Source organism: Anabrus simplex, chromosome X (genome assembly GCF_040414725.1).
Source record: "Anabrus simplex isolate iqAnaSimp1 chromosome X, ASM4041472v1, whole genome shotgun sequence".
Lineage (NCBI taxonomy): Eukaryota > Metazoa > Arthropoda > Insecta > Orthoptera > Tettigoniidae > Anabrus > Anabrus simplex.
Window position 1 is genome coordinate 176,902,434 of NC_090279.1, and position 26,677 is coordinate 176,929,110.

A 26,677-nucleotide genomic window follows, 5' to 3' on the forward strand; every position below is an offset into this window, starting at 1 on the left:
GAAAACACACGCAACAAATAAATAGATGACCTCACTGCAGAAATGAACTGTCGGCGGTTCACAGAGTGAGGGACAACAGGAAGCTTGTACCAAAGCAGTACATAAGAAGGAAAATGAAGGAAGGCAACGAAGCGATGGCTGTTCCCGCCATTGTGCCTCCTCCCTGCGGTTGTTTTTATGAAAAAAAGAAAATGTTATGTAGTTATTTTAATAACTCAAGGGCAAAAGTGCTTCATCCTTTTTATCTGTCTTTCATAATACGTTACAAAGTACAGTATAATATATCTTAATCGCGAGGAATTATGGGTGTCTCGAGGGGGTGTGTTCACTCCTTGTAAGACCATAAGAGCATTACTGTTTTCTTAACGCGGGAGATACGACTCTTCTGTTTACGTCTACAAGAAAAGTGAAACACACTGCCTGGGTGGCTTGTACAGATGCATAAGGACCTAAGTAGGGGTGGTGGTGATTATTGTTTTAAGAAGAAGTACAACTGGGCAACCATCCTCTATATAATCAGAGAGAAAAATGGAAGGGATCCGACACTTCGAAAAATGAAGGTATCGACCAAAGGAAGACAAGGGCCACGAAGGGCGTGAAAATGAAAAAATTCCCTAGGCCTCTATACGTAATACCTTCGGGGTCGGAAAAGAACAAGAGTGACCAAGAGAGGTCGATAAGTATAGATGAAAGTGAGGAGTCTGGCACAAGTAAGTGGAAGCAATGCCAGGACTCGGCTAAGAGCCCCGTTGTCACCAACCCACGCTCCCATGTTCAGAGCCCCTAGGGCCCCTATTAGTCGCCTCATACGACAGGCAGGGTATACTGTGGGTGTAATTCTACCGCCCCCACCCACAGGGGGACATACGGACCTAGCAGAAGTAGGTGTCAAGAATGAAAATCATTTAGGAAAAAGGTTGCAGGAATGAGGGACGCACTCAAAAAGCCACTGGCCAAGTCACGGAACATCTCGGCAGAAGAGAAAGGAGAAGCCAAAAACTTAAGTAGGTATCTTTGGCGAGAGTGCAAAGAGAAGAACATTAGTCTGCAAGACAGAAGGGCAGGTAGAGTGTGTAAACGTGGCACAGAGATGCCCGTATTGAAGAATGAATGAATGTACAATACTTCCATTTCCATCCTGTTTGTTTTTGATCTTCGTAAGAATTAAAATATCGCCTACAAGGAAGACAGGAATATTACGAAGGACAAACTATCTACAACTGGCTCTGTGGCAAAACCATCAGATACTCTCCAGCATGGCTAAAGATTGAGCAATATTTTCCCGGAAAATTCTATCATAATTTAACGGGCTTAAATCAGTTCCTGTAGAATTACTATCACATTAAAAACAACTTTCGGATCAAAATTCCAACACCTCAGGCTTCAGCAGTTACATAGAAACGTTTAAAAATTGGAATGCAGGTAATATGTTTGTTACAAAACATATAAAGATTAGATTTTCCCTCTATTATGAGTTACCGTTTAATTGACTCATTAAGAAGCCATTCCATGATGATGTGGTTTAAAAATAATTAATTATTAGTTCTTTCTGCCGCGGAAATAGTAGTTTCTGTGACTAATCTTCGAACTGTGTTTATTGTTCTCTTGAAAAGAGAACACCAACTGACATATTTGTCAAGGGTCTATGTGGCGCAGCGGGTGTCGAGGAAGGCAGATCTGGGTATTCTCAACTCCTTCAGACTAGGCTTCGCGTGACTCAGATCACGTGGCCTAGAGGCAACATGTGCCGCTCACTGGATCTCTCTCTTCTTCGTGACTCAATCATGGAGTCTCACATTAGGAAATCAGTAAGGTGTTCCCGTTAGTCACTTGCATCCTCAGATTTATGGTGTTATGATGTTCGCTGGACGAAATTATTTAAAACACAGCCATGAATCATCCAGCAGAGCATCAATTTCTCGGCTATCTTCTGGAGGATGAAGAGAACATAGAAAATGGCATCTGAATAACCTAAGTGACGTCAAATAAAAATGTCTATGCATAGCAGCTCATCATCATCATCATATACTACAAGCAATGCCTTGTCACTGTAGACACATCTGATGATCTGCTAGCCTCTTCATATTGATATATGAACCACATGCCAGTTCCTGATGTATGACACACTTGGTCCTCCCCTGGATCTCTTTCCCAGTACTTTGCCTTCAATGGTGATTTGGAGAAGAGAGTAATGTCTCAGTATGTGTCCAAGAAACTTTGTTTTCCCCTTCTTTATCGTTTTTGATAAACATCGATCCTCTTTTACGTTCTTTAAAACAAAGTCGTATGTTTTCTTTATCTGTCCAACTTGTTTTTGTAATTCTTCTCCAAAACAACATTTCTTCCTGTTTCCCTAATGTACAGGTTTCGCACGCATACAGTAGCACACTCCAAACAAAGGGTCTTCAGAAATGATTTTCTGGTCTCCAAACTGAGATGGTTGTTTAGCAATAAGTTTTTCTTATTGTCGAAGGCTTGTTTTGTTACCACTATTCTTTTCTTGATTTCCAAAAGGGACCTATTATCAGAGGTAATTACACTACCCAAACAGGATAATTCTGTGACTTTTTTCTATCGGTGTGTTATTTAATTATAAGTCTTTTCTACCTGTAGACTTATTTTGTCTACTATCATGAATTTGTTTGTATTAATTTTAGGTTACATTTTTCTAAGGATTTGTCGAATGTTCTTAGCGCCTTACTCATATCCTTTTCAGAATTAGCTAAGATAGCAATATCATCTGCAGAGCGGACTGAATACCATTAAAATTCACCCCTTCAGTATGCGCTTTCATTTCTCTAACTGCATTTTCTATGAACAGGTTAGAGAGATACGGTGACAGCGGGCCGCCCTGTCGTACTCCTATTCTAAGGCCATAATAATAATAATAATAATAATAATAATAATAATAATAATAATAATAATAATAATAATAATAATAATAATAATAAGACGTAGACTTCTTTCACAACCACCAACTGGCACTATAATATATAATTTTGGGGATATCAGGTCGTGTATTGAGCCTCCGTGGCTCAGGCAGCAGCGCATCGTCCTCTCGCCGCTGGTTCCGTGGTTCAAATCAATGGCGTATGGCTTTTAGTGCAGGGAGTGTCGGAGGACATGTTCGGCTCGCCAGGTGCAGATCTTTCGATATGACGCCCGTAGTCAACCTGTGCGTTGTAATGAGGATGAAATGATGGAGACAACACATAAACCCAGCCCCATGCCAGCGAAATTCACCAAGGATGGTTAAAATCCCCGACCCTGCCGGGAATCGAACCCGGAACCCCGGTGACGAAAGGCCAAAACGCTAACCATTTAGCTATGGAGCCGGACAAATCCCGGTTATTCCATGTGAGATTTGTGCTGGACAAAGCGGAGGCGGAACAAGATATTCTCCGGGTACTCCGGTTTTTCCTGTCATCTTTCATTCCAGCAACACTCTCCAATATCATTTCATCTGTCAGTCATTAATCATTGCTCCAGAGGAGTGCGATAGGCTTTGGCAGCCGGCACAATTCCTATCCTCCCCGCTAGATGAGGACTTCATTCATTACGTTTCTGACCCGGTCGAAAGAATGGAAACAGGCTGTGGATTTCCATTAGGTCGTGCAATGCTTATACTATGCTGTCACGTTTCGAACCTGCAACCAGGTTCGTCTTCAGAGCAATAACAAAGATTTTATTGGCAATAGTCACTCCATAGTAACCAGACCCAAGATAGAGACACACTTGGAAATGTAGTTCATTCTACGGCCTCCAGAGTCAAGGTAAAGGGTGTTAACGAGTTGACTATGGAGGGAAGCCATAGTCTATTCAGCATAATCACCATCAAATCATTTTGATGCAACTTCAATCATTTGTAAAGAGAACCATGTTATACCTAGAATAATTCGTGAGGCGACAGTAATTACTAAACACACGAATAATTTTAACAAAGGGGACTGAGTAGATCTATGGCTGTGCTTTAACTAATTTTCTCAGTTAAACCCCAAATGGTTCATCAGAGATCTTTTACATGCCGACATCATACGGCATGGAGCATCAAATGGACATTCTTTCCACTCTTCAAAAATCAGACTCACTCTCCCGGGTTTGAACCGGAAAACTGATCCGCACAGAAAATTATTATTATTATTATTATTATTATTATTATTATTATTATTATTATTATTATTATTATCATCTTCGTTTCGGCCATCTATGGACCACGCTTGACAATCTTTGTATTATTTTTAGCCTTCTCTGCTTCACTTTTTGCCATTATCTTTTCATACTTTCTCCTCCTTCCTTCTTCTGTTCATCTGTATAAGACCTTCCTTTTCTCACTAAAGTTTCCCCAGTAAATTTGAAACCGTGTAACATTCTGACGAGTTGCCTAAATCGATTTCTGTCCATGACATAAAATTCCGGAACCCCCATCTTCATCAAGTCCAACCTCACTTCTCGAAAACATTTTAGCTGTCTTCTTCTTCCTGTCTTCCTGTCTTCTTCTTCTCTTCGTCAGTTTGTTATTGTCCATCCGCAACAAGTGTCCATACAACTGTGACATTCTCTTCCTTGGCAATTCAACACTCCTTCGGTTCTTTGATACAATTCTTTGTTAGATTTGAGTCTCCTCTCCCCCATTTTTTACATTTGGGCCTAGAATTATTAAATTATAATTATTTGTTTATTTATTTATTTAGAATCATTTCAACCCCCCATGGGTTACGATTACACAACTTCCTTGACTGTTGATGTTCTTTCTTTTTACGCCAATACTCCTTCATTCTCTGGTTCGCTTTTGCTCGTTCCTCATCCGAGAACACCCTTCTTGTTCTCCTGGGTTTCTGTTCGAACAGATCCGTCACCTCCGCAATTTTCCTTCTGAACACTGTTCTGTGTGTAATATCTTCCTCCTCAATGCCACATTTTTAAAGATCCTGTTGAACTTCTTTCAGTCATGGTACTTGGGTCTTTCTTCTTTACTGGAAGATGAGAATCTTATTTGCTAGGCGTTCCGGTCCCATTCTTCTAAGGTGTCAATAGAAAGTCGCCTTTTTCTTATCGAGTTTGAAATCTTCTCGCATTATTCATACAGCTGTTGATTTGATCTCAAACGGAAGGTAAACTCATTTCTTCTTGCTTCTTGGGTCCCAGAATTTTACTCAGAAATTTACCCTTTTTCTTTTCTATTTCCGCAATCCTCTTTCTGACAATGTCTCTGCTGCATAGAGGCATTTAGGTTTCACCGCGGTACTATAGTGTCTGAGTTTGGCTTGATAAGAGAGGGATTTGGACTTGTAAGTTTCCTGGCATAGTCTGAATGCAATCTTCATCTTCTTTGCTCTTTCTTCGATAGCTGGCTTCTCGTTGTTGTTAGGAGTCAGAATCTCGCCTAGATATTTGAATTTGTGGACTCACTTTATGCCTCCATACTTGGTCTTCATTGTTCTTGTTGTCCGACTCGTTGGCTGAATGGTCAGCGTACTGGCCTTCGGTTCAGAGGGTCCCGGGTTCGATTCCCGGCCGGGTCGGGGATTTTAACCTTCATTGGTTAATTCCAATGGCCCGGGGGCTGTGTGTTTGTGTTGTCCCCAACATCCCTGCAACTTACACACCACACATAACACTATCCTCCACCACATTAACACGCAGTTACCTACACATGGCAGATGCCGCCCACCCTCATCGGAGGGTCTGCCTTACAAGGGCTGCACTCGGCTAGAAATAGCCACACGAAATTATATTATTATTATTGTTCTTGTTGGTTCTTTGGGATCTATGTTCATGTACTTAGTTTTTTCAAAGGATATTTGCAGTCCTGCCCTTTCTGCCGTTTCTTGCAAAACCTCTATCTGTGTAGTGGCAGTCTTTAGATTTTCAGCGAATAACACTAAGTCGTCTGCAAATGCAAGACATTCAAATTTAAGTCCAGCCTTTTTGTGTCCTATCTTGATTCCATTCGGGATATTTTGCAGACTCATTTTCTTTTGCCATTCCCTTATTACCTTCTCTAAGACGCAGTTGGAAAGGACTCTGAGAGGCCATTTTACTTGTGATTGTGTGTTTGTTCATGTCTGTTGTATTATATTAGTTGTTTTCTCAACAATTTCAAATTCTTCAGCATTATTATTAATATTATTATTATTCATTAGGGCCACTAAAGGATGCAAGATCTCAACTGTTTGTCTTCTTGCGGGCCCACCAAGTTTTCATCCTTTCAGAATGTGCTTTCTTCCATGCATCAGAATAGATATGCTTCAGTAGAGTTGAGACTTCTTCTTGATGAATCTGCCTAAGTATCTGTTTGTGTGGTGCTCGGAGCTGAATGTCTCTTTCTGTGATTCCATACTTTAAAAGGTCCTTATCGATCTCCACCAATCAAGGATGAATCGTTTTCAGACTTCTGAAGTAGGATAACAAACGATTACAGCTGGCAAATTGAAGAGATGAGCGTAGGAAAGTTATCCTTCTTTTCCGGATTACGCTTGATATCTTTTCGGTGTGATTTTATATTTCTAAGTTGTTCCGAAGTCTGTAAATACCATCTTTGAGTTTGGGATTAAGAATTTTTTGGATAATCCTCCTTTCATTAATTGCCAGTTTTTCAAACAGGCTATATGTTCTAAGTGTTAAATATTCAGCTGCATATAATGCTTCAGGTCTAATTACAATTTGATAATGTCTAATTTTTGCATTTCGAGAGATAGACTTTTTGTTATTATATGTCTTGAGTGAGTCGAAAGGCTATTTCAAACCTGTTGACACGTATTAAGACGGCGAACTTTCTATAATTGCCGGATTTAACCCATTCACCAAGGTATTTGAATCTTTCCACCTTCAAGAATCTACTCTGGGTAGCCAGAAGAGATGACAGAGCATGTATGACATTATAATGAAGTGGATTTTGGTGTTGGAGATTTTGAGGCCGATCTTAACTGCGCATTCATGCAGGTAATTGATTTGTCGAGCAGCTAGTTCAGGACAGGAAGTAAGGAGAGAGAGAGAGAGGTCATCTGCAAAAGCAAGGCAATCAGTACTGATACCATTACGAGTTCGTTCTATTTGAAATCCATTAGGTTGGAGAACATTTCTCCATTCCTGGATGACCCTCTCGAGAACACAGTTGAAAAGTAGTGATAGCCCATCTCCTTGTTTGCATATGACAGGCTTCAGAAATCTCAGATCTGAATTTCGCTTTGGAAGGGGTACCAGTGAGTGTATTTTGGATGATCTGCCGGATCTTATTGCCTAATATTATTTCGTCCTGTGGTTCGGATTCTGCATAAATCTGGAGTCACCGTGGCTATGATCAGGCCATCAACAGTCACGCAAAACCACAAGCTTCCTGGCTGGCAAAAATGGAAAGATAGCGTTAAATATTCACAGTTTCCTGCTGTCCTCACAAGTGTAGTGATGAAGAATGAATCTTGATGAATAGACAGAATGAAGGAGGAAGCAATGAGCTAATACTGCCTCTCAAACAAAATAATCCCTGCCAGATACTATAATTTTAAGTTACATCACTTCAGTTGTAACAACAATTACCACGTACATATTACTAACTAGTAATTCAACAGAGTATTTCCATGCAGCTAGAAGGTAGTTAGTGAATTAGCATAACTCTTATATCACCAAATTTCATGGTAGAGTTCACTAATAAAAAGCATTCCTTTTTAGTTCTAAATAATTTAGCATGATAGCAACTAATGTCAGTTATAAAGAACGGGCAGACTGAATGTAATGTTCATATGTTGCTAGATATGGATACTATCACAGAGTCTCGTCCGTTTGCGCCAATTCCCACGTTGGATGATCTGATGAAGGATAATCCAAAGCTGAGGAAGGAAGACATCGATTACCTTCAGAGTTGGATGAGCAAACAGCCACATCTACCTAAAATACCAGGTGAGTAGACTTCCGGTTTGTGTTTATGGATATCAGACTCGAAAGTTTAGGGATATCAAGGCATAATGACCTCAATAACGCAGGCAGGCAATCGCTGATCTATTTCCAAGTTACTAGGTTCAATCACAATTGAGTTAGGTATTTCAGAAGTGTATTTCCAAAGGGTATCTAATTCCAAAATTAAAATTAGACGGGAGAGAAAAATACGTTCAGAGTGTAAAATTTCAACTGAAAATACATTTCAGCACTTTTATTATTTTCAGAGAAAATAATTAAAGAGGGTCGTAACATTATAAAAAACTGGAAGAGCAGCAGGACCTTATGATATTCACTCTGAAATTCTGAAAGTACTTGATGAAAACAATGTTAGATTACTAACCAAGGTTTTTTAATTATACAGTATATACCGGACAGGATACATCCCACAAGAATGGCTGAAGTCAGTTCTAATTCCCATTCCTAAGAAGCCAAATGCAACTAGATTTAGCGAATACCGACTTATTAGTCTAATGAATCAAGACCTTAATTTTTTCTAAAGATAATACATTTTAGAATTCATTAAAAAATGCTAACTGGACATAGGTGACGAACAATTTGGTTTTCGTAAAGGCTTTGGGGTCCAACCCCGCGGTGTAGGGAGCAACGCTGCCGCCTGTCACCCGGCGGTCCTGAGTTCGATTCCTGGTAGGTTCAGGGGTTTTTAATTGTAAATTATTAATATCCCTGGCCTGGGGACTGGATGTTTGTGTTGTCCTTAATGTTTCTTTCCTCACATTCAACACTTTACACTTCCGCCAAATACACGCAGGTTCATAACATATGGTGCAAAGCAGGAGCAAAAGATCTTCTTAGGTCGACACCCCGAATAAATAGCTATAAAATGAAAAAAATAAAAGGCTTTGGGACACGTGAGGCCTTGTTCTGCCTGACAATACTTTAACAATATTGTAGAAACCAGTCCAAAGACGTAAACATCTGCTTCATTGATTATGGCCGAGCATTCGATTGTGTCAAACGTTCCGAACTCCTGCAAATTCTGAACACAAAAGGAATATATAGTGAAGATCTTACAGTTGTCAAAAAGCTGTACGAACATCAAGAAGCTTCCAAAAGATTTTTTTTTGGTCTCACATATAGATCTGCATGTCCCAGAACCTAAACCTTGTCCCTTTCCATGAATGTATATGATTTTTTAAAAATTAAGGTAAGTTAAGGTAGGGTAAGTTTCTTCTGACCTTAAAGATATTCGCTATCGGGGAGAAATCGTATCCGGTCATGTATAAAATACAAGATCGGAATGAAAAACTCCTACTTTAACACGCATCAGTTTTATCTTTTATGCATTAGCCACTGTCCTCGGGTTTTACACCTAGTAGGCAATTTTGAAATTTCGAAAAGTCTTCTAATCATGTTGATGCCGCGATCTTGAGGACCGGCAGGGATACAACCTAATACACCTAGAGCTGTCTTGTCTATGAAGCTGCGTACTGTCGGTAATTGTCGGTATTTGTAGGGAGGTGTGTAATCTTCGTAGATTCGCGAATCGTTGGAAGTTGGTCATAACGGACATGACCCTGTTTTGCACGACCTGTAGTGCTCTAACATATGTCTTGGGGATATATCCCCAGGCTTTGCAGCCGAACATTAAGACAGGCCTAATGCAGGCTAGGTACATCCTCTTTTTGAGTTGAACAGGCAGATGCCTGTCTCTCAAGAGAGGGTACAGAGCGGACGTACGGACTTTCGCTCTAGCGATGGCCTGGGCAATATGATCTCTCCATAAAAGTATTCTTTTTTTTTTCTATTTGTTTTACGTCGCACCGACACAGATAGGTCTTTGGCGACGATGGGATAGGAAAGGCCTAGGAAGTGGAAGGAAGCGGCCGTGGCCTTAATTAAGGTACAGCCCCGGCATTTGCCTGGTGCGAAAATGGGAAACCACGGAAAACCATCTTCAGGGCTGCCGACAGTGGGACTCAAACCCACTAACTCCCGATTACTGGATACTGGCCGCACTTAAGCAACTGCAGCTATCGAGCTCGGTTAAAAGTACTCTATCCAGGGTCATTCGCAAATATCTTGTCCTGGGTGCCATGATAGGGAGGTATTGTTAAAAGTCAGTGGGGGGGAGGGGGGATCTATTTTGAGTCCAGTAAAGTTCATGGCAACCGTCTTCGTCGCGTTAACTCTCAGACTCGCGCTACTAGGATCAAACATGGAATACGGCAAGTATGTGTATTATCTCCCCTGCTGTTCAATCTGTGCTCTGAGCAGAACTTCCGAGCTGCTCTTCAAGAAGCGGAAGGTTGGGCAAAAGTTAACGGTAGGCTGATCAACAATCTGAGGTATGCAGGTGACACTGTCATCTTGACTGACAGTATTGAAGGTCTTGAACGTCTGGTATACCGAGTCGTAGCAGAAGGGGATAAACTTGATCTAAAAATTAACACCGACAAGACCAAGGTGATGGCTATTTCCAAAATTCGTAACACGCACAATGTGCCATTTATGTGGAACCAGTAGAACAAGTGCGGAAGTTGAAGTGCCTTAGCAGCTATGATTACTGAGGACTTAGACTCGGATTTAGAGACCCGTATACTATTTTTTTACTAGTTGCTTTCCGTCGCATGGACATATAGATCTTATGGCGACGATGGGGTAGGAAAGGCCAAGGAGTGGGAAGGAAGTGGCCGTGGCCTTAATTAGGGTACAGCCCCAGCATTTGTCTGGTGTGAAAATGGGGAAACAACGGAAAACCATCTTCAGGGCTGCCGAGAGTGGGGTTCGAACTCACTATAACCCGGATGCAAGCTCACAGCTGCGCTCCCATAACTGCACGGCCAACTCACCCGGTCGTATACTAATAGAAATGGCTCGTACTAGCTTTCTGAAAATGAGGAATCTTTTGTGTAAGAGAAGCCTCAGCTTGGAAACACGTCACAACTTCGTCAGATGTGATGTATATTCAGTGCTTCTGTACGGCCTGAAACATAGACTCTGAAATATATCACCATTAAGGCCCGGTTGTATAAAACATTTGATCTGAGTTTAACGAGGAAAAATGGCTGCCAGTCAAGTTGAACTTTGATTTTCCGTTGTATAAACGCTAATCTAAGATCATCTCGTCTCGATCTAAGTTCAGATTTGACTGACGAATATTCGTCGGTTAATCTCCGTGAACCTAGATCATTATCGTTCATATTAAACATTGAACTAGCCCTGAAGACTTGAGAAGTGTTTCCTTGTATCGTATCTGCGTAAGAATACCGCGCCTTAATAATATCAGTTTTAATTACTGCGTTGATGGGGTGAAAGTTCCTTTTGGGGATCATTGTAAGTATCTAGGTGTTAATATAAGGAAAGATCTTCATTGGGGTAATCACATAAATGGGATTGTAAATAAAGGGTACAGATCTCTGCACATGGTTATGAGGGTATTTAGGGGTTGTAGTAAGGATGTAAAGAAGAGGGCATATAAGTCTCTGGTAAGACCCCAACTAGAGTATGGTTCCAGTGTATGGGACCCTCACCAGGATTACCTGATTCAAGAACTGGAAAAAATCCAAAGAAAAGCAGCTCGATTTGTTCTGGGTGATTTCCGACAAAAGAGTAGCGTTACAAAAATGTTGCAATGTTTGGGTTGGGAAGAATTGAGAGAAAGAAGAAGAGCTGCTCGACTAAGTGGTATGTTCCGAGCTGTCAGCGGAGAGTTGGCGTGGAATGACATTAGTAGACGAATAAGTTTGAATGGCGTTTATAAAAGTAGGAAAGATCACAATATGAAGATAAAGTTGGAATTCAATAGGACAAACTGGGGCAAATATTCATTTATAGGAAGGGGAGTTAGGGATTGGAATAACTTACCAAGGGAGACGTTCAATAAATTTCCAATTTCTTTGAAATCATTTAGGAAAAGGCTAGGAAAGCAACAGATAGGGTATCTGCCACCTGGGCGACTGCCCTAAATGCAGATCAGTATTGATTGATTGATTGATTGATTGATTGATTGATTGATTGATTGATTGATTGATTGATTGATTGATTGATTGATTGATTGATTGATTGATTGATTGATTGATTGATTGATTGATTGATTGATTGATTGATTGATTGATTGATTGATTGATTGATTGATTGATTGATATCTTGAATGCTAGTAGTTAAATAATATTGCTAAGATCGCTCGATTTTTTCAGAAGTGAGGTTATGTGAATATCATATAAACAATAGACTACTGCCATACCAACACGTTGTTGTTACTTAGTTTTATGATACTGCTTCAATAATGAATTATTTTAAATTATGCTTCAAGTTTACAAAACAAAGCAACTGTGTAATATATATTAATGTTCTTTAGCAGGGATGTCAGATTATTCCGACTTTTCGTCTGATGAAAAAGAGTTGATTTCACGATGAGCTCCTCGCGTCTTTCGGTACAGACAGAATCCAATGATTGAAATGAGTGATCAGATGTTCAAAATGAGATTTCGTTTCTCGAAAGATGTTGAAGAACGACTGGAACTGAAGTTAAGGGACACACTACAAAAACCTACTCAAAGAAATTATCCCCTGTCACCCATGTGTATGTTTTATGCTACAAGAAGTTTTCAAATGGTTGTTGGAGATCTCTTTAAATTGACAAGTCAACGACTTTCTCTTTCAACTTTGATGTCACCATATCGGTTCTTTTCATTTCTATTATATGTTTGTACCTCGATAGTACAATATCCACCAGATCGTCCTTTTATTTCGGTGTGAAATTCGCAGAACGCTCCTTTGAATTTCCTTCCATGTATACTTCGCGAGATTTCAATATATCTTCTTCTTCTCCTCCTTCGACAGTCACGGCAGTTTCGTATTTCATTTGTTTACAGTCACGACCAGGTCAATCCCACTATTTAAGTATTATCCAATGGGCCGAGCTATTTCGTATTTCATTTGTTTTGCGGTGTTGCCACGTCCACTTATGTTGAACTCCGATTACATTTGAACTACACATGTGTAAACCGAGTTCAGTTTTATACAACGCGATGAAGTCGTAATCTCAGTTCATTTTCAGAACTAAGTTCTTAATTGATCTCCAGTCAGATGTCTTTATTCAACCGCGCCTAAGAGAATAACTGCCTTCGAGAGGTGTGGATGTTACGGATCCCCTGGACTGACCACGTCTCCAATTCTGCCGTACTCAAACGCATGAGGAGGGAACGTATGTTGATGTACACAATCAGCAAAAGAACGACAACCTACTTTAGGCATATTATGAAGAACTTAATTAAATTGATTATGCAGGGTAAAATTGAAGGACGTAGCGGTCGAGCTTGAAGGAAACACTTGACTGAGGAACCAACGGGATTGTACAGGACTAGATTCTAGTAGACTGATGAGGACAGCCGAACATCGTACAGACTTCGCTATGATTGTGGCCAACCTTCAGTAATGGAGTAGGCACTTCAAGAGGAAGAAGATTACACAAAGTATTTCTGTTAAAGCCTTGTTAAGGGGAGTTATGAATGAAATATTTGATTTTTGGACCAAAAACGTTTCTGTTCTATTTGTTTTATTCCTCTATCAGATAATGGTAGCAATTAAGTCGCTCCACCATCTTTAAAGCCATTAGCGACCATTTAAAACGATAGTGCTACGTATTTAAAGGTCTACGACACGCCCTAAAGCAGTACAATTTGTTATGACCTTGTGGCTCAGCGCAGAAAGAGAAGCCGTGATTAAGACAAAATGAGAAAAAGACATTAGAAGGGGCAGAAAATATCCAAGGAAGAAATAATTAGGAGGCATGAAAGGGAGACGTGTGGTGTAGGCCAGTTCTGAAAGGAATTGATTTACTTTTGCTTCTTTCTCGCTATGCAGTTTTTCAAAATTTTGCTCCATGCGGTGCAATTCTTATCAGAATTTAACATGGTGAGATTGGTTTTAAAGCTACAAGTGTTTAAATTTGTAATGAGTTTTAAAATAATGTAAATTTTTATACGAACGTTGATATTCAGTGTTGGATTAATACCGGTATTCGGCTTTTTTAAAATTAGAAACAAAATTTTAAACATTTTTGGACAGAATAGTATACACCTCGTACTAAAATCCAGTTCAGATGTACCAACTCCCCCGATTTAAAAGCGGGAGACTCCGTACTTTTCGTCCTTCCTCCCTCTCTCTTGATCACAGAGACTTATCTCCCGATTTTGAGAACAGATTTCGTATTCCTGTATATTTTTTTATCCGGGCGAGTTAGCCGTGCACGTAGAGGCGCGCGGCTGTGAGCTTGCATCCGGGAGATAGTAGGTTCGAATCCCACTATCGGCAGCCCTGAAAATGGTTTTCCGTGGTTTCCCATTTTCACAGCAGGCAAATGCTGGGGCTGTACCTTAATTAAGGCCACGGCCGCTTCCTTCCAACTCCTAAGCCTTTCCTTTCCCATCGTCGCCATAAGACCTATCTGTGTCGGTGCGACGTAAAGCCCCTAGGAAAAAAATACATTTTTTGAAAATCCCAGGTTTTTCCTCATTCTTTAAGTAGCTGGAGAGAACTGATGTTCAGAGGCACTGGCAAGGCAGATGCAGTCAGCTGGTGGTGTTATTAAATATGGCAGAATCTCTAACATAATGCTTTTTATTTTATCATTTCCAAACAGCAATGCCGACCGTGAGAGTACTTTTTAAGCATATTTACAAAGACAAAAACTTAATTCAGATTAAAGCTTCCCGAGGAAAGAATTCTGGAAAAACTTTTAACCTTAAAACCCATTCAGCAAGGCCAGTACTTTGAGTATAAATATAGTTCAGAAATGTATGAAGAGCCCTAAGGCAGTTACAATGGATAGTCATGTGTTCTAAAGCTCGGATACATGCAGTGTTTCATTATTTATAAATAAATAAATAAATAAATAAATACATAAATAAATAAGAGAAATTACGTAGTTGAGCAGTTTATTTGCTGAATATTCTTAAAATTTACGTGTCGTAACATGTTGGGATATGCCGCAAAAAGGAAATCTCCTAATTTTTCAGTTTTGAAAGTTGGGACGTCTGTTATTTCTAATTGTACATAAATTAGGTAAATATCAACAAGATCTCAGCTTGACAAAATGAAAATTGTTATGCAAGGGACTTTTTTACAAGACTATTTTTTAAGTATAAATGTAAATAACATTTGAACCAATACAGATACACGCCTCTAATCTGGTAAGATATGATTTACATGCAACAAATAAATCAGGTAAAAATCGGATAAGAACTGTAGAAGGTTCAAAGTTCAGTCCTAACTCCACTTAAGAAACATTCAAGAAAATAGGATGGATTTGGCACTTTTTGGCGCAAACTCTAAATCCTTCCCTCTGAAAGTCATAAATTCCACTGTAATCATCAGAACTCTGGCTGTATTTAAACATGCAGAGTAAGGGCACAGATTAGTTACCAAACCAAACCCCATGGTACTACAGCCCTTGAAGGGCCTTGGTCTACCAACCGAACGTTGCTCAGCCCGAAGGCCTGCAGATTACGAGGTGTCGTGTGGTCAGCACGAAGAATCCTCTCGGCCGTTATTCTTGGCTTTCTAGACCGGAGCCGCTATCTCACAGTCAGATAGTTCCTCAATTCCAATCACGTAGGCTGAGTGGACCTCGAACCAACCCTCAGGTCCAGGTAAAAATCCCTGACCTGGCCGGGAATCGAACCCGGGGCCTCCTGGTAAGAGGCAGGCATGCCACCCCTACACCAGGGGGCCGGAACAGATTAGTTAAATAATATTAATTGCTGGTCACGTGCTCTGGAAAAGGCTCCTCATTGGCGACATGGATACGTTATCTTTTAGCAAATTCACTGCGTACTTATTGGTATCAGAAGTGATTTTTTTATTTTAAATGGATTTGCGCCGTGTTGATGTTTTCCTTCTTTCTTACCTTCACGTTATGGAGTTTCATACCAACGTATGTTTTCCATCATCTACACAATTTTGAATTTATTGGATTTGGCACCTTTTGGAAATAACATTCTCATTTGGGGACATTAAATGTGACAACTCATCACCGTTGGCTTCCCGCAATTTAAAGAACTCCATTGTGACCAGAGTCTGACTCGCTGGTGACTCTGCATACCTAACCCAAGTTAGTGTCCGGCTCCATGGCTAAATGGTTAGCGTGTTGGCCTTTGGTCACAGGGGTCGCGGGTTCGATTCCCGGCAGAGTCGGGAATTTTAACCTTAATTGGTTAATTTCGGTGGCACGGGGGCTGGGTGTATGTGTCGTCTTCATCATCATTTCATCCTCATCACGACGCGCAGGTCGCCTACGGGGGTCATATCAAAAGACCTGCATCTGGCGAGCCGGACTTGTCCTCGGACACTCCCGGCACTAAAAGCCATACACCATTTCATTTCATTTACCCAAGTTAGTACAAAGATACGTGCATTACTGTACGTCTGTATTGCATAGTTGTTGGTGTTACTATTGCTGTTATCATTGGTGGTGGTGGTGGTGATGGTGGTGGTATGATTCTACGGAATTACTTGACTCACCTGAAGGGATATATCTGATGGGGAATCAATTAAAGCATGGGGGTGGGGGTGGGTGGGGGTGGCGAGGAATGAATCCAGCATCGAGTCCCGATTGTGATCACAATTTCTGCTTCCTGTGATACTGGAAAAGAGTCCTTTGGTAATACTATTTTCTCGGAACCCCCTGCCCCCCCCCCCTTTTTCGGATCGTCAATTGGATTGGATTACGGCGACGATGGGACAGGAAAGGGCTAGGAGTAGGAAGGAAGCGGCCGTGGCCTTAATTAAGGTACAGCCCCAGCATTTGCCTAGTGTGAAAATAGGAAACCACGGAAAACCATCTTTAGGACTGCCGACAGTGGGGCTCGAACCCACTATCTTCCGAATCCATTTCATCGTGTCTGTCTTGGCTTAACTCTTGTTTTAGTAGAATTCAAGTATGAGTTTTGTAAGTCTGTCTGGATGGATTATTTTAATAATTATGTCCATAGAATCTTAACCTGCGTTTTCTAATGTCACCGTGCATATTTATGTATTGCTTGATTTCCTGTCTGCCTCCGAGTACCTATTGTCCGTTAGCGAGTTTTGGCCTAGAATTTTCCTTCTGATTTTGCGCTTCTTTTTCTCGGTGTTTTCGATGTCTGCTTTTCAGTTCAATATTAGCAGTGTTGGCAACTTATATTTTCAACATCCGCTAAATACTACTAAAAATTCCGCTAAAATTCCGCCAAGAAACCCGATCTCAAATAATAATAATAATAATAATAATAATAATAATAATAATAATAATAATAATAATAATAATAATAATAATAATAAAAGTAAATGTGTGCACTCACCTGATCTGTGAGTTTCACTGCGATTAGCCCCTGCCTGCGAGCCGGCGAGCTAAAACTTGTAGGCGTTTTAGTGCCGGGTGCAAACTACGTGAATCCTCTACATCAAGGGCCACACACAGAACAGGACAGTTCATTAAACGGTCTTCCTTCATAGCATAAATATAAATGCTACTTTCTCACAGTTTCATTATCTGTCGTCATTCGTCAACTAAGAGATAAGTAACCTTTCCCCACGCATTACAAATTTATGATACCATGATCTCATAACATCAAATCCAAATAACACGTTTTCCTCATGTGATTAGTAGAAGAAATACGGGATAGCTCGGAGATAGATTGGAGTACAAATTTTTTTAAAACGTGAAATTGATAAAACACTAAATTCCGCTAAAATAAATCTAGAATTCCGCCAAAAAATCCGCTGTCCACTAAATGATATTTTTCTCCGCCGACAGTCTTCTAATTCCACCAAATTTAGCGGAAAATCCGCTAAGTTGGCAACACTGAATATTAGCGTTTATAACCCATAAAGACATTCTGGTTTAATGACTGTATTGTAATGTCTTAGTTTTGTGTGCTTACTGATATATATTTTCTTATAGATATTTTGGGTTATGCAGTATGCAGTTTTCATCTTTTGGCATTTAATTTCATTGACGTTAGTTTCGAGTCCACTTTCCTAAATTCTTTGACCAAGATACTTAAATTGTGATCCTCGTTTAATTTTGCAATATTTTGTCTCCATGAATTTTGGTGCTTGTTTGTTGTCTGTCTTTTTAAAAGATATCTGAAGACCGACATTTTCCGCAATTTCTTTAGGAGTACAATCTGATTTTGGGCTGTTGAAATGACTGTTTATTAATATTATTATTGTTGTTGTTTTCTTGCAGATGAGCTTTTGGCTTCCTTCTTACATACGAACTACTACTCGCTGGAACGGGCGAAGAACACCATCGAGAACCATTTCACAATCCGGACGCATGCACCCGAGCTGTTCACCGACAGAGACATTCTAGCACCGGAAGCGCAGAAGCAACTTCCATTAGTGTGAGTGATATTTGTCTTAGTGATCGAGATGGTGGGTTTTAAGTACTGTAATGCACGGAAATAAATTAGACTGAACATTGGCAATTTTGCATTATGGTCGTCAACCAGGGCCAGACGACGTGACGAGAAAAATTGTGTGAATTGTATGACGAGAGAAAAGTGGTTATAAAGAAGGAATTAGAAGACTTGTACTGCTCCGAAGCATCTGTTATAAATAGGTCAGATAACTCGACTTGATATGCCTGTGGTAGTCATATTGCTTTGCCTGCCCTTTTCAATGGTTTCATGAAGATTTAATAAGAAGCGCGTTGTGGTATGCTGCAGTTAGTAGTCTGTTTGGTAAAAATCTATCCATATATTTGCTTGTTTTATCCTGCAGTTCTTGATCTAAAGCTTGTTATTTTTAATCGCTGTTCTTCTATACAGAACGGTTGTCATGTGAGCTCATGGGTTATAGCAGGGCCTCTCAAACGCCCAAAATCTCACGCGTGCAAACTGGTGCGCAGAGTTTCTGTGCACAGTGCATCGGTCCCGCTCGGCTCGGTTCAGCTCGGACCAACGCTTCGTCTGGGCTACTCGGTTAATCTCGGCTCAACTCGGCTCGGATTTGGAGCGCTACGGAACAAGTGAGGAAGAGGGAGACAAGGGGAGCGAGCGAGACAGACGTGGGGAAAGAGAGAGACAGCGCTATTGCTCCAAATCGAAGAGTGGGGGTCTGCACTCTGGTCAACCAAGCGAAGTCGTCTTTTGAATCGTGCACAGTGCAGGTGCATGCACTCTGAGAGGCCCTGGGGTATAGTCTCGAAGGAGCGTTTTTGCCAGGCAGAAAACTTAAACGTTTACACCACATAACAACAGTCTCCTTCCCGAAGTTCACTGCGTAGTTTACTTGTATCATGAAGATTGGTTTTCTGATTTAACATGGGAGTAGGATTCAGGATGGCGAGTATATTCAAACAATCCATAGTCTCAGCCGCGGAGTCCCCAGTTACAAATGTTGATAGGGTGACAGCAGGTACTTTATGGAGATCACTGCAATTACGTAGGTCTTCATTGGGGTAAACACATTAATAACGCTGTAAAGGAAGGATACAGATTTCTTCACATAGCCATGAGGTGTATTTAAGAGTTCTAGTAAGGATATAAACGAGAGGGCGTATAAGTCTCTGGTAAGACCCCAATTAGAGTAAGGTTCCAGTGTATGGTATCCACACCTGGATTAGTTGATACGAGAACTGGAAAAGATCCAAAGGAAAGCAGCATCATTTGCTCTGCGTGATTTCCAACAAAAGATTAGTGTTACGAAAATGTTGCATAGTTTGGGCTGGGAAGACTTCGGAGTAAGGAGACGATATGCTCGACTAAGTGGTATGTTCCAAGCTGTCAGTAGAGGGATGTTGTTGTTGTTGTTGTTGTTATTGGCTTTATGTCGCACCGACACAGATATGTCTTACGGCGACGATGGGACAGGAAAGGGTTAGGACTGGGAAGGAAGCGGCCGTGGCCTTAATTAAGGTACAGCCCCAGCATTTGCCTGGTGTGTAAATAGGAAACCATGGAAAACCATCTTCAGGGCTGCCGACAGTGGGGTTCGAACCTACTATCTCCCGAATACTGGATAATGGCCGTACTTAAGCGACTGCAGCTATCGAGCTCGGTAGTAGAGAGTGGTGGTGGTGGTGATTATTGTTTTAAGAGGAAATACAACTAGGCAATCATCCTCTATATAACACTAATCAGAGGGAAAAATGGAAGGGATCCGACACTTCGAAAAATGAAGATATCGGCGAAAGGAAGACAAGGGCCACGAAGGGTGTGAAAACGAAAGACTCCCTAGCCCTGGCAAACCTAATAGCGTCGGGGTCGGAAAAGAACAAGAGTTGACCAAGGGAGGTCGGATAGGATAGATTAAAGTGAGGAGCTTGGCACAAGTAAGTGGAAGCAATGCCAGGACTCAGCTAAGGGCCCCGTGGTCGCCAACCCACGCTCCAAAGTTCAGAGCCCCTGAGGCCCCTTTTAGTCGCCTCTTACGACAGGCAGGGGTTACCGTGGGTGTTATTCTTCCGCCCCCACCCACAGGGGGTCGGTAGTAGAGAGATGGCGTGGAATGACGAATAAACTGGAGTGGAGCTTTTACGTAATAGTAGGAGAGATTATAATATGAAAATAAAGTTGGAATTCAAGACGACAAATTGGAGCAAGTATTCATTTATAGGACGAGGAGTAAGGGATTGGAATAACTTGTCAGGGAAATGTTCGATACATTTTCAAGTCCGTTGAAAATATTTAAGAAAAGGTTAGGCAAACAAATGACAGGGAATCGGTCACACTGACGACAATCCTGAATGCAGATCACTGATGATTGAATTGAATTGGTTGAATTGATTGATTGGTTGAATTGATTGATTGATTGATTGATTGATTGATTGATTGATTGATTGATTGATTGATTGATTGATTGATTGATTGATTGATTGATTGATTGATTGATTGATTGATTGATTGATTGATTGATTGATTGATTGATTGATTGATTGATTGATTGATTGATTGATTGATTGATTGATTGATTGATTGATTGATTGATTGATTGATTGATTGATTGATTGATTGATTGATTGATTGATTGATTGATTGATTGATTGATTGATTAGCATTACGAATCAGTTGCATAATTTGGGCTGGGAAGACTTGGGAGTAAGGAGACGAAATGCTCGACTAAACGCTATAAGCTTGAGTGGAAATTTTAAAAATAGACAAGTTCACAATATAAAGATTTCGTTTTTATTCAAGAGGGAAAATTGGGGCAAATATTAATTTGTAAAACGAGGAATAAGAGATTGGAATAAGTTATAAGGGGAATGTTCGATAAATTAACATTTTTTTGAAAACATTTAAGAAAAGACATAAACAATTGATAAGGAATCTGCCACCTGGGAGACAGCTCTGAAAGCAGATAATTGATGAATGGAGGGATTGATTGAGGGATTAGACGTTCTGATCATCAGGGAATTCTTCACACTCAGGGAATCATATTAATTACGAAATATTTATAAATATGCTCGTCAATTAATTATTTAGTTCTACTTTCCCCAACTGGAGATTGACTCTGAGGACAAAGTGTACAAAAGGACAACATGAATATTAAAAGTAATTGTGAGTTAGTCAGCACATTTGAGATACTGTATTTTGTTGCATTCAAAAGTTCGGGAAATATGGTTCTTCAGGATTTGGACGGAATATTTCAAGGCAGTTATTGCAATTTCTTTTATCAATGCCTGATTGAGGTTAAATGATTTGTAGAGCTGAATTTAGAAATAGAATAAATATTGTGTATAATAAAGTTCATTAATCAAATTGATTGAACTCACCTTAACCAACACTAAATCAAAAGTCAAGTTCAGAGGGGAATTCTCTGAGCCATTCATCATAAAAACAGGCTTAAGACAAGGAGAGTGCTTGTCACCACTGCTGTTCAACTGTGCCTTGGAATATATAATGAGGGAATGATACAAGAGTAACCCAAAGAACATCCGAATTGGAAGACCCAAAGACAACATAAGTTTAAATTGCCTAGGTTTTGCCGATGACCTTGCTGTCTTGTCCAACAACATTCAGGAAACCAGACAAGTTATATCACTACAGGAAATAGCACAGAAAATCGGTCTTGGAATATCTTTTGAAAAGACAGAAATCATGTTTACTGACCCACAACTCATAAACAAAATTGCCATAAGAGACCAAGAAATCAAAATTGTAGATAAATGTAAATATCTGGGAGAAATCATAACATATAACCTCAATGAAAAGCCAGCATGGCATAACAGAATAAATAAACTGACCAGAGCACAATATGTCACCAGGAATACATACAACAAAAAAGGTCTGTCAATAGCAACAAAATTAAAACATTACAAAACAGTCATTCAACCAGAAATAACATACGCAAGCGAAACCATCTTCAAAACAACTAACACTGCACAAATAGACAAAATACTCAAGATAGAGAGAAGAATCATTAGAACATGCATCAACAAATCATACCAAAAAGATGGACACTGGAGAGTAGCTTCTAATTGAAACGGTCTACAAGGAAATAGAACCAGTAATGAGCTCAATCAGGAAGAAACGCATTTCATTTTTTGGACATCTAATCAGGACACCAGAGAACAGGATCATCAGGAGAATAATAGAAAAATTATGGAATAGTAAGTGCAACATTAAGTGGATTACTGAAAACAAGGAAGATATGGATGAACTACAAATTACAGTGGAAGACCTAAGGAACAAAACCGACAAAATCAAGAAACTCACAGACAAACAAACCAGACTGCAAATCAGAATCAACAAACAGATAATAGGAAGGGTGATTCCCGATGAAGAAAGAAGGATAAGATCAGAGAGAATGAAGAAGTACTGGGCTGACAGGAAACTAAAAAATTCTTTGTATAAAGTTGGCTAGAGTGGTCCAATAAGGCCATAAAATGTAAATAAATAAACTTCATTCAACAGGTGGTTCTGAAATGACAAAGTAATAACCAACTACAGTATTAATATAATGGTAAACACTAAAGAAACGTATAGTTATAACATGAGGAATAGAATACCTAGTGTGTGTGTCCCCAGTTACAAATGTTGATAGGGTGACAGCAGGTACTTTATGGAGATCACTGCAATTACGTAGGTCTTCATTGGGGTAAACACATTAATAACGCTGTAAAGGAAGGATACAGATTTCTTCACATAGCCATGAGGTGTATTTAAGAGTTCTAGTAAGGATATAAACGAGAGGGCGTATAAGTCTCTGGTAAGACCCCAATTAGAGTAAGGTTCCAGTGTATGGTATCCACACCTGGATTAGTTGATACGAGAACTGGAAAAGATCCAAAGGAAAGCAGCATCATTTGCTCTGCGTGATTTCCAACAAAAGATTAGTGTTACGAAAATGTTGCATAGTTTGGGCTGGGAAGACTTCGGAGTAAGGAGACGAGATGTTCGACTAAGTGGTATGTTCCAAGCTGTCAGTAGAGGGATGTTGTTGTTGTTGTTGTTGTTGTTATTGGCTTTATGTCGCACCGACACAGATATGTCTTACGGCGACGATGGGACAGGAAAGGGTTAGGACTGGGAAGGAAGCGGCCGTGGCTTTAATTAAGGTACAGCCCCAGCATTTGCCTGGTGTGTAAATAGGAAACCATGGAAAACCATCTTCAGGGCTGCCGACAGTGGGGTTCGAACCTACTATCTCCCGAATACTGGATAATGGCCGTACTTAAGCGACTGCAGCTATCGAGCTCGGTAGTAGAGAGTGGTGGTGGTGGTGATTATTGTTTTAAGAGGAAATACAACTAGGCAATCATCCTCTATATAACACTAATCAGAGGGAAAAATGGAAGGGATCCGACACTTCGAAAAATGAAGATATCGGCGAAAGGAAGACAAGGGCCACGAAGGGTGTGAAAACGAAAGACTCCCTAGCCCTGGCAAACCTAATAGCGTCGGGGTCGGAAAAGAACAAGAGTTGACCAAGGGAGGTCGGATAGGATAGATTAAAGTGAGGAGCTTGGCACAAGTAAGTGGAAGCAATGCCAGGACTCAGCTAAGGGCCCCGTGGTCGCCAACCCACGCTCCAAAGTTCAGAGCCCCTGAGGCCCCTTTTAGTCGCCTCTTACGACAGGCAGGGGTTACCGTGGGTGTTATTCTTCCGCCCCCACCCACAGGGGGTCGGTAGTAGAGAGATGGCGTGGAATGACGAATAAACTGGAGTGGAGCTTTTACGTAATAGTAGGAGAGATTATAATATGAAAATAAAGTTGGAATTCAAGACGACAAATTGGAGCAAGTATTCATTTATAGGACGAGGAGTAAGGGATTGGAATAACTTGTCAGGGAAATGTTCGATACATTTTCAAGTCCGTTGAAAATATTTAAGAAAAGGTTAGGCAAACAAATGACAGGGAATCGGTCACACTGACGACAATCCTGAATGCAGATCACTGATGATTGAATTGAATTGGTTGAATTGATTGATTGGTTGAATTGATTGATTGATTGATTGATTGATTGATTGATTGATTGATTGATTGATTGATTGATTGATTGATTGATTGATTGATTGATTGATTGATTGATTGATTGATTGATTGATTGATTGATTGATTGATTGATTGATTGATTGATTGATTGATTGATTGATTGATTGATTAGCATTACGAATCAGTTGCATAATTTGGGCTGGGAAGACTTGGGAGTAAGGAGACGAAATGCTCGACTAAACGCTATAAGCTTGAGTGGAAATTTTAAAAATAGACAAGTTCACAATATAAAGATTTCGTTTTTATTCAAGAGGGAAAATTGGGGCAAATATTAATTTGTAAAACGAGGAATAAGAGATTGGAATAAGTTATAAGGGGAATGTTCGATAAATTAACATTTTTTTGAAAACATTTAAGAAAAGACATAAACAATTGATAAGGAATCTGCCACCTGGGAGACAGCTCTGAAAGCAGATAATTGATGAATGGAGGGATTGATTGAGGGATTAGACGTTCTGATCATCAGGGAATTCTTCACACTCAGGGAATCATATTAATTACGAAATATTTATAAATATGCTCGTCAATTAATTATTTAGTTCTACTTTCCCCAACTGGAGAATGACTCTGAGGACAAAGTGTACAAAAGGACAACATGAATATTAAAAGTAATTGTGAGTTAGTCAGCACATTTGAGATACTGTATTTTGTTGCATTCAAAAGTTCGGGAAATATGGTTCTTCAGGATTTGGACGGAATATTTCAAGGCAGTTATTGCAATTTCTTTTATCAATGCCTGATTGAGGTTAAATGATTTGTAGAGCTGAATTTAGAAATAGAATAAATATTGTGTATAATAAAGTTCATTAATCAAATTGATTGAACTCACCTTAACCAACACTAAATCAAAAGTCAAGTTCAGAGGGGAATTCTCTGAGCCATTCATCATAAAAACAGGCTTAAGACAAGGAGAGTGCTTGTCACCACTGCTGTTCAACTGTGCCTTGGAATATATAATGAGGGAATGATACAAGAGTAACCCAAAGAACATCCGAATTGGAAGACCCAAAGACAACATAAGTTTAAATTGCCTAGGTTTTGCCGATGACCTTGCTGTCTTGTCCAACAATATTCAGGAAACCAGACAAGTTATATCACTACAGGAAATAGCACAGAAAATCGGTCTTGGAATATCTTTTGAAAAGACAGAAATCATGTTTACTGACCCACAACTCATAAACAAAATTGCCATAAGAGACCAAGAAATCAAAATTGTAGATAAATGTAAATATCTGGGAGAAATCATAACATATAACCTCAATGAAAAGCCAGCATGGCATAACAGAATAAATAAACTGACCAGAGCACAATATGTCACCAGGAATACATACAACAAAAAAGGTCTGTCAATAGCAACAAAATTAAAACATTACAAAACAGTCATTCAACCAGAAATAACATACGCAAGCGAAACCATCTTCAAAACAACTAACACTGCACAAATAGACAAAATACTCAAGATAGAGAGAAGAATCATTAGAACATGCATCAACAAATCATACCAAAAAGATGGACACTGGAGAGTAGCTTCTAATTGAAACGGTCTACAAGGAAATAGAACCAGTAATGAGCTCAATCAGGAAGAAACGCATTTCATTTTTTGGACATCTAATCAGGACACCAGAGAACAGGATCATCAGGAGAATAATAGAAAAATTATGGAATAGTAAGTGCAACATTAAGTGGATTACTGAAAACAAGGAAGATATGGATGAACTACAAATTACAGTGGAAGACCTAAGGAACAAAACCGACAAAATCAAGAAACTCACAGACAAACAAACCAGACTGCAAATCAGAATCAACAAACAGATAATAGGAAGGGTGATTCCCGATGAAGAAAGAAGGATAAGATCAGAGAGAATGAAGAAGTACTGGGCTGACAGGAAACTAAAAAATTCTTTGTATAAAGTTGGCTAGAGTGGTCCAATAAGGCCATAAAATGTAAATAAATAAACTTCATTCAACAGGTGGTTCTGAAATGACAAAGTAATAACCAACTACAGTATTAATATAATGGTAAACACTAAAGAAACGTATAGTTATAACATGAGGAATAGAATACCTAGTGTGATCACTCCGCTCTTTTAACATTGTCGTTGGTGGCCCCGCCGTAGTGTGGCACTGCAGTCGCGATGAACCAGCTACAACAACACGTGCTCCAAATTATGGACGAAGGTAACAGCGTGCGTGAGGTCATGGTAACCATTTTAATGCCTATCGAGGGAATGTATTTGTTTTGATATTTTTGAAAAGTCTGTATTAATATCTGTGCTGTGGTTTGTGTGTGAAATCAAC

The 26,677-nt window shown here is 39.8% G+C and overlaps 1 protein-coding gene across 3 annotated transcripts in view; it reads left to right on the plus strand.

The window, feature by feature from the left end:
* Positions 1–26,677, plus strand: part of LOC136886847 (alpha-tocopherol transfer protein-like) — a 91,260-nt gene that overhangs the window by 52,453 nt on the left and 12,130 nt on the right. For all 3 annotated transcript variants that reach the window (XM_067159693.2, XM_067159692.2, XM_067159694.2), the window contains exons 2-3: positions 7,750–7,896; positions 18,128–18,284. In XM_067159693.2, coding sequence (XP_067015794.2) covers positions 7,752–7,896; positions 18,128–18,284 — 302 coding nt within the window. In that variant the 5' untranslated portion in view covers positions 7,750–7,751. The remainder of the gene's footprint in view (positions 1–7,749; positions 7,897–18,127; positions 18,285–26,677) is intronic.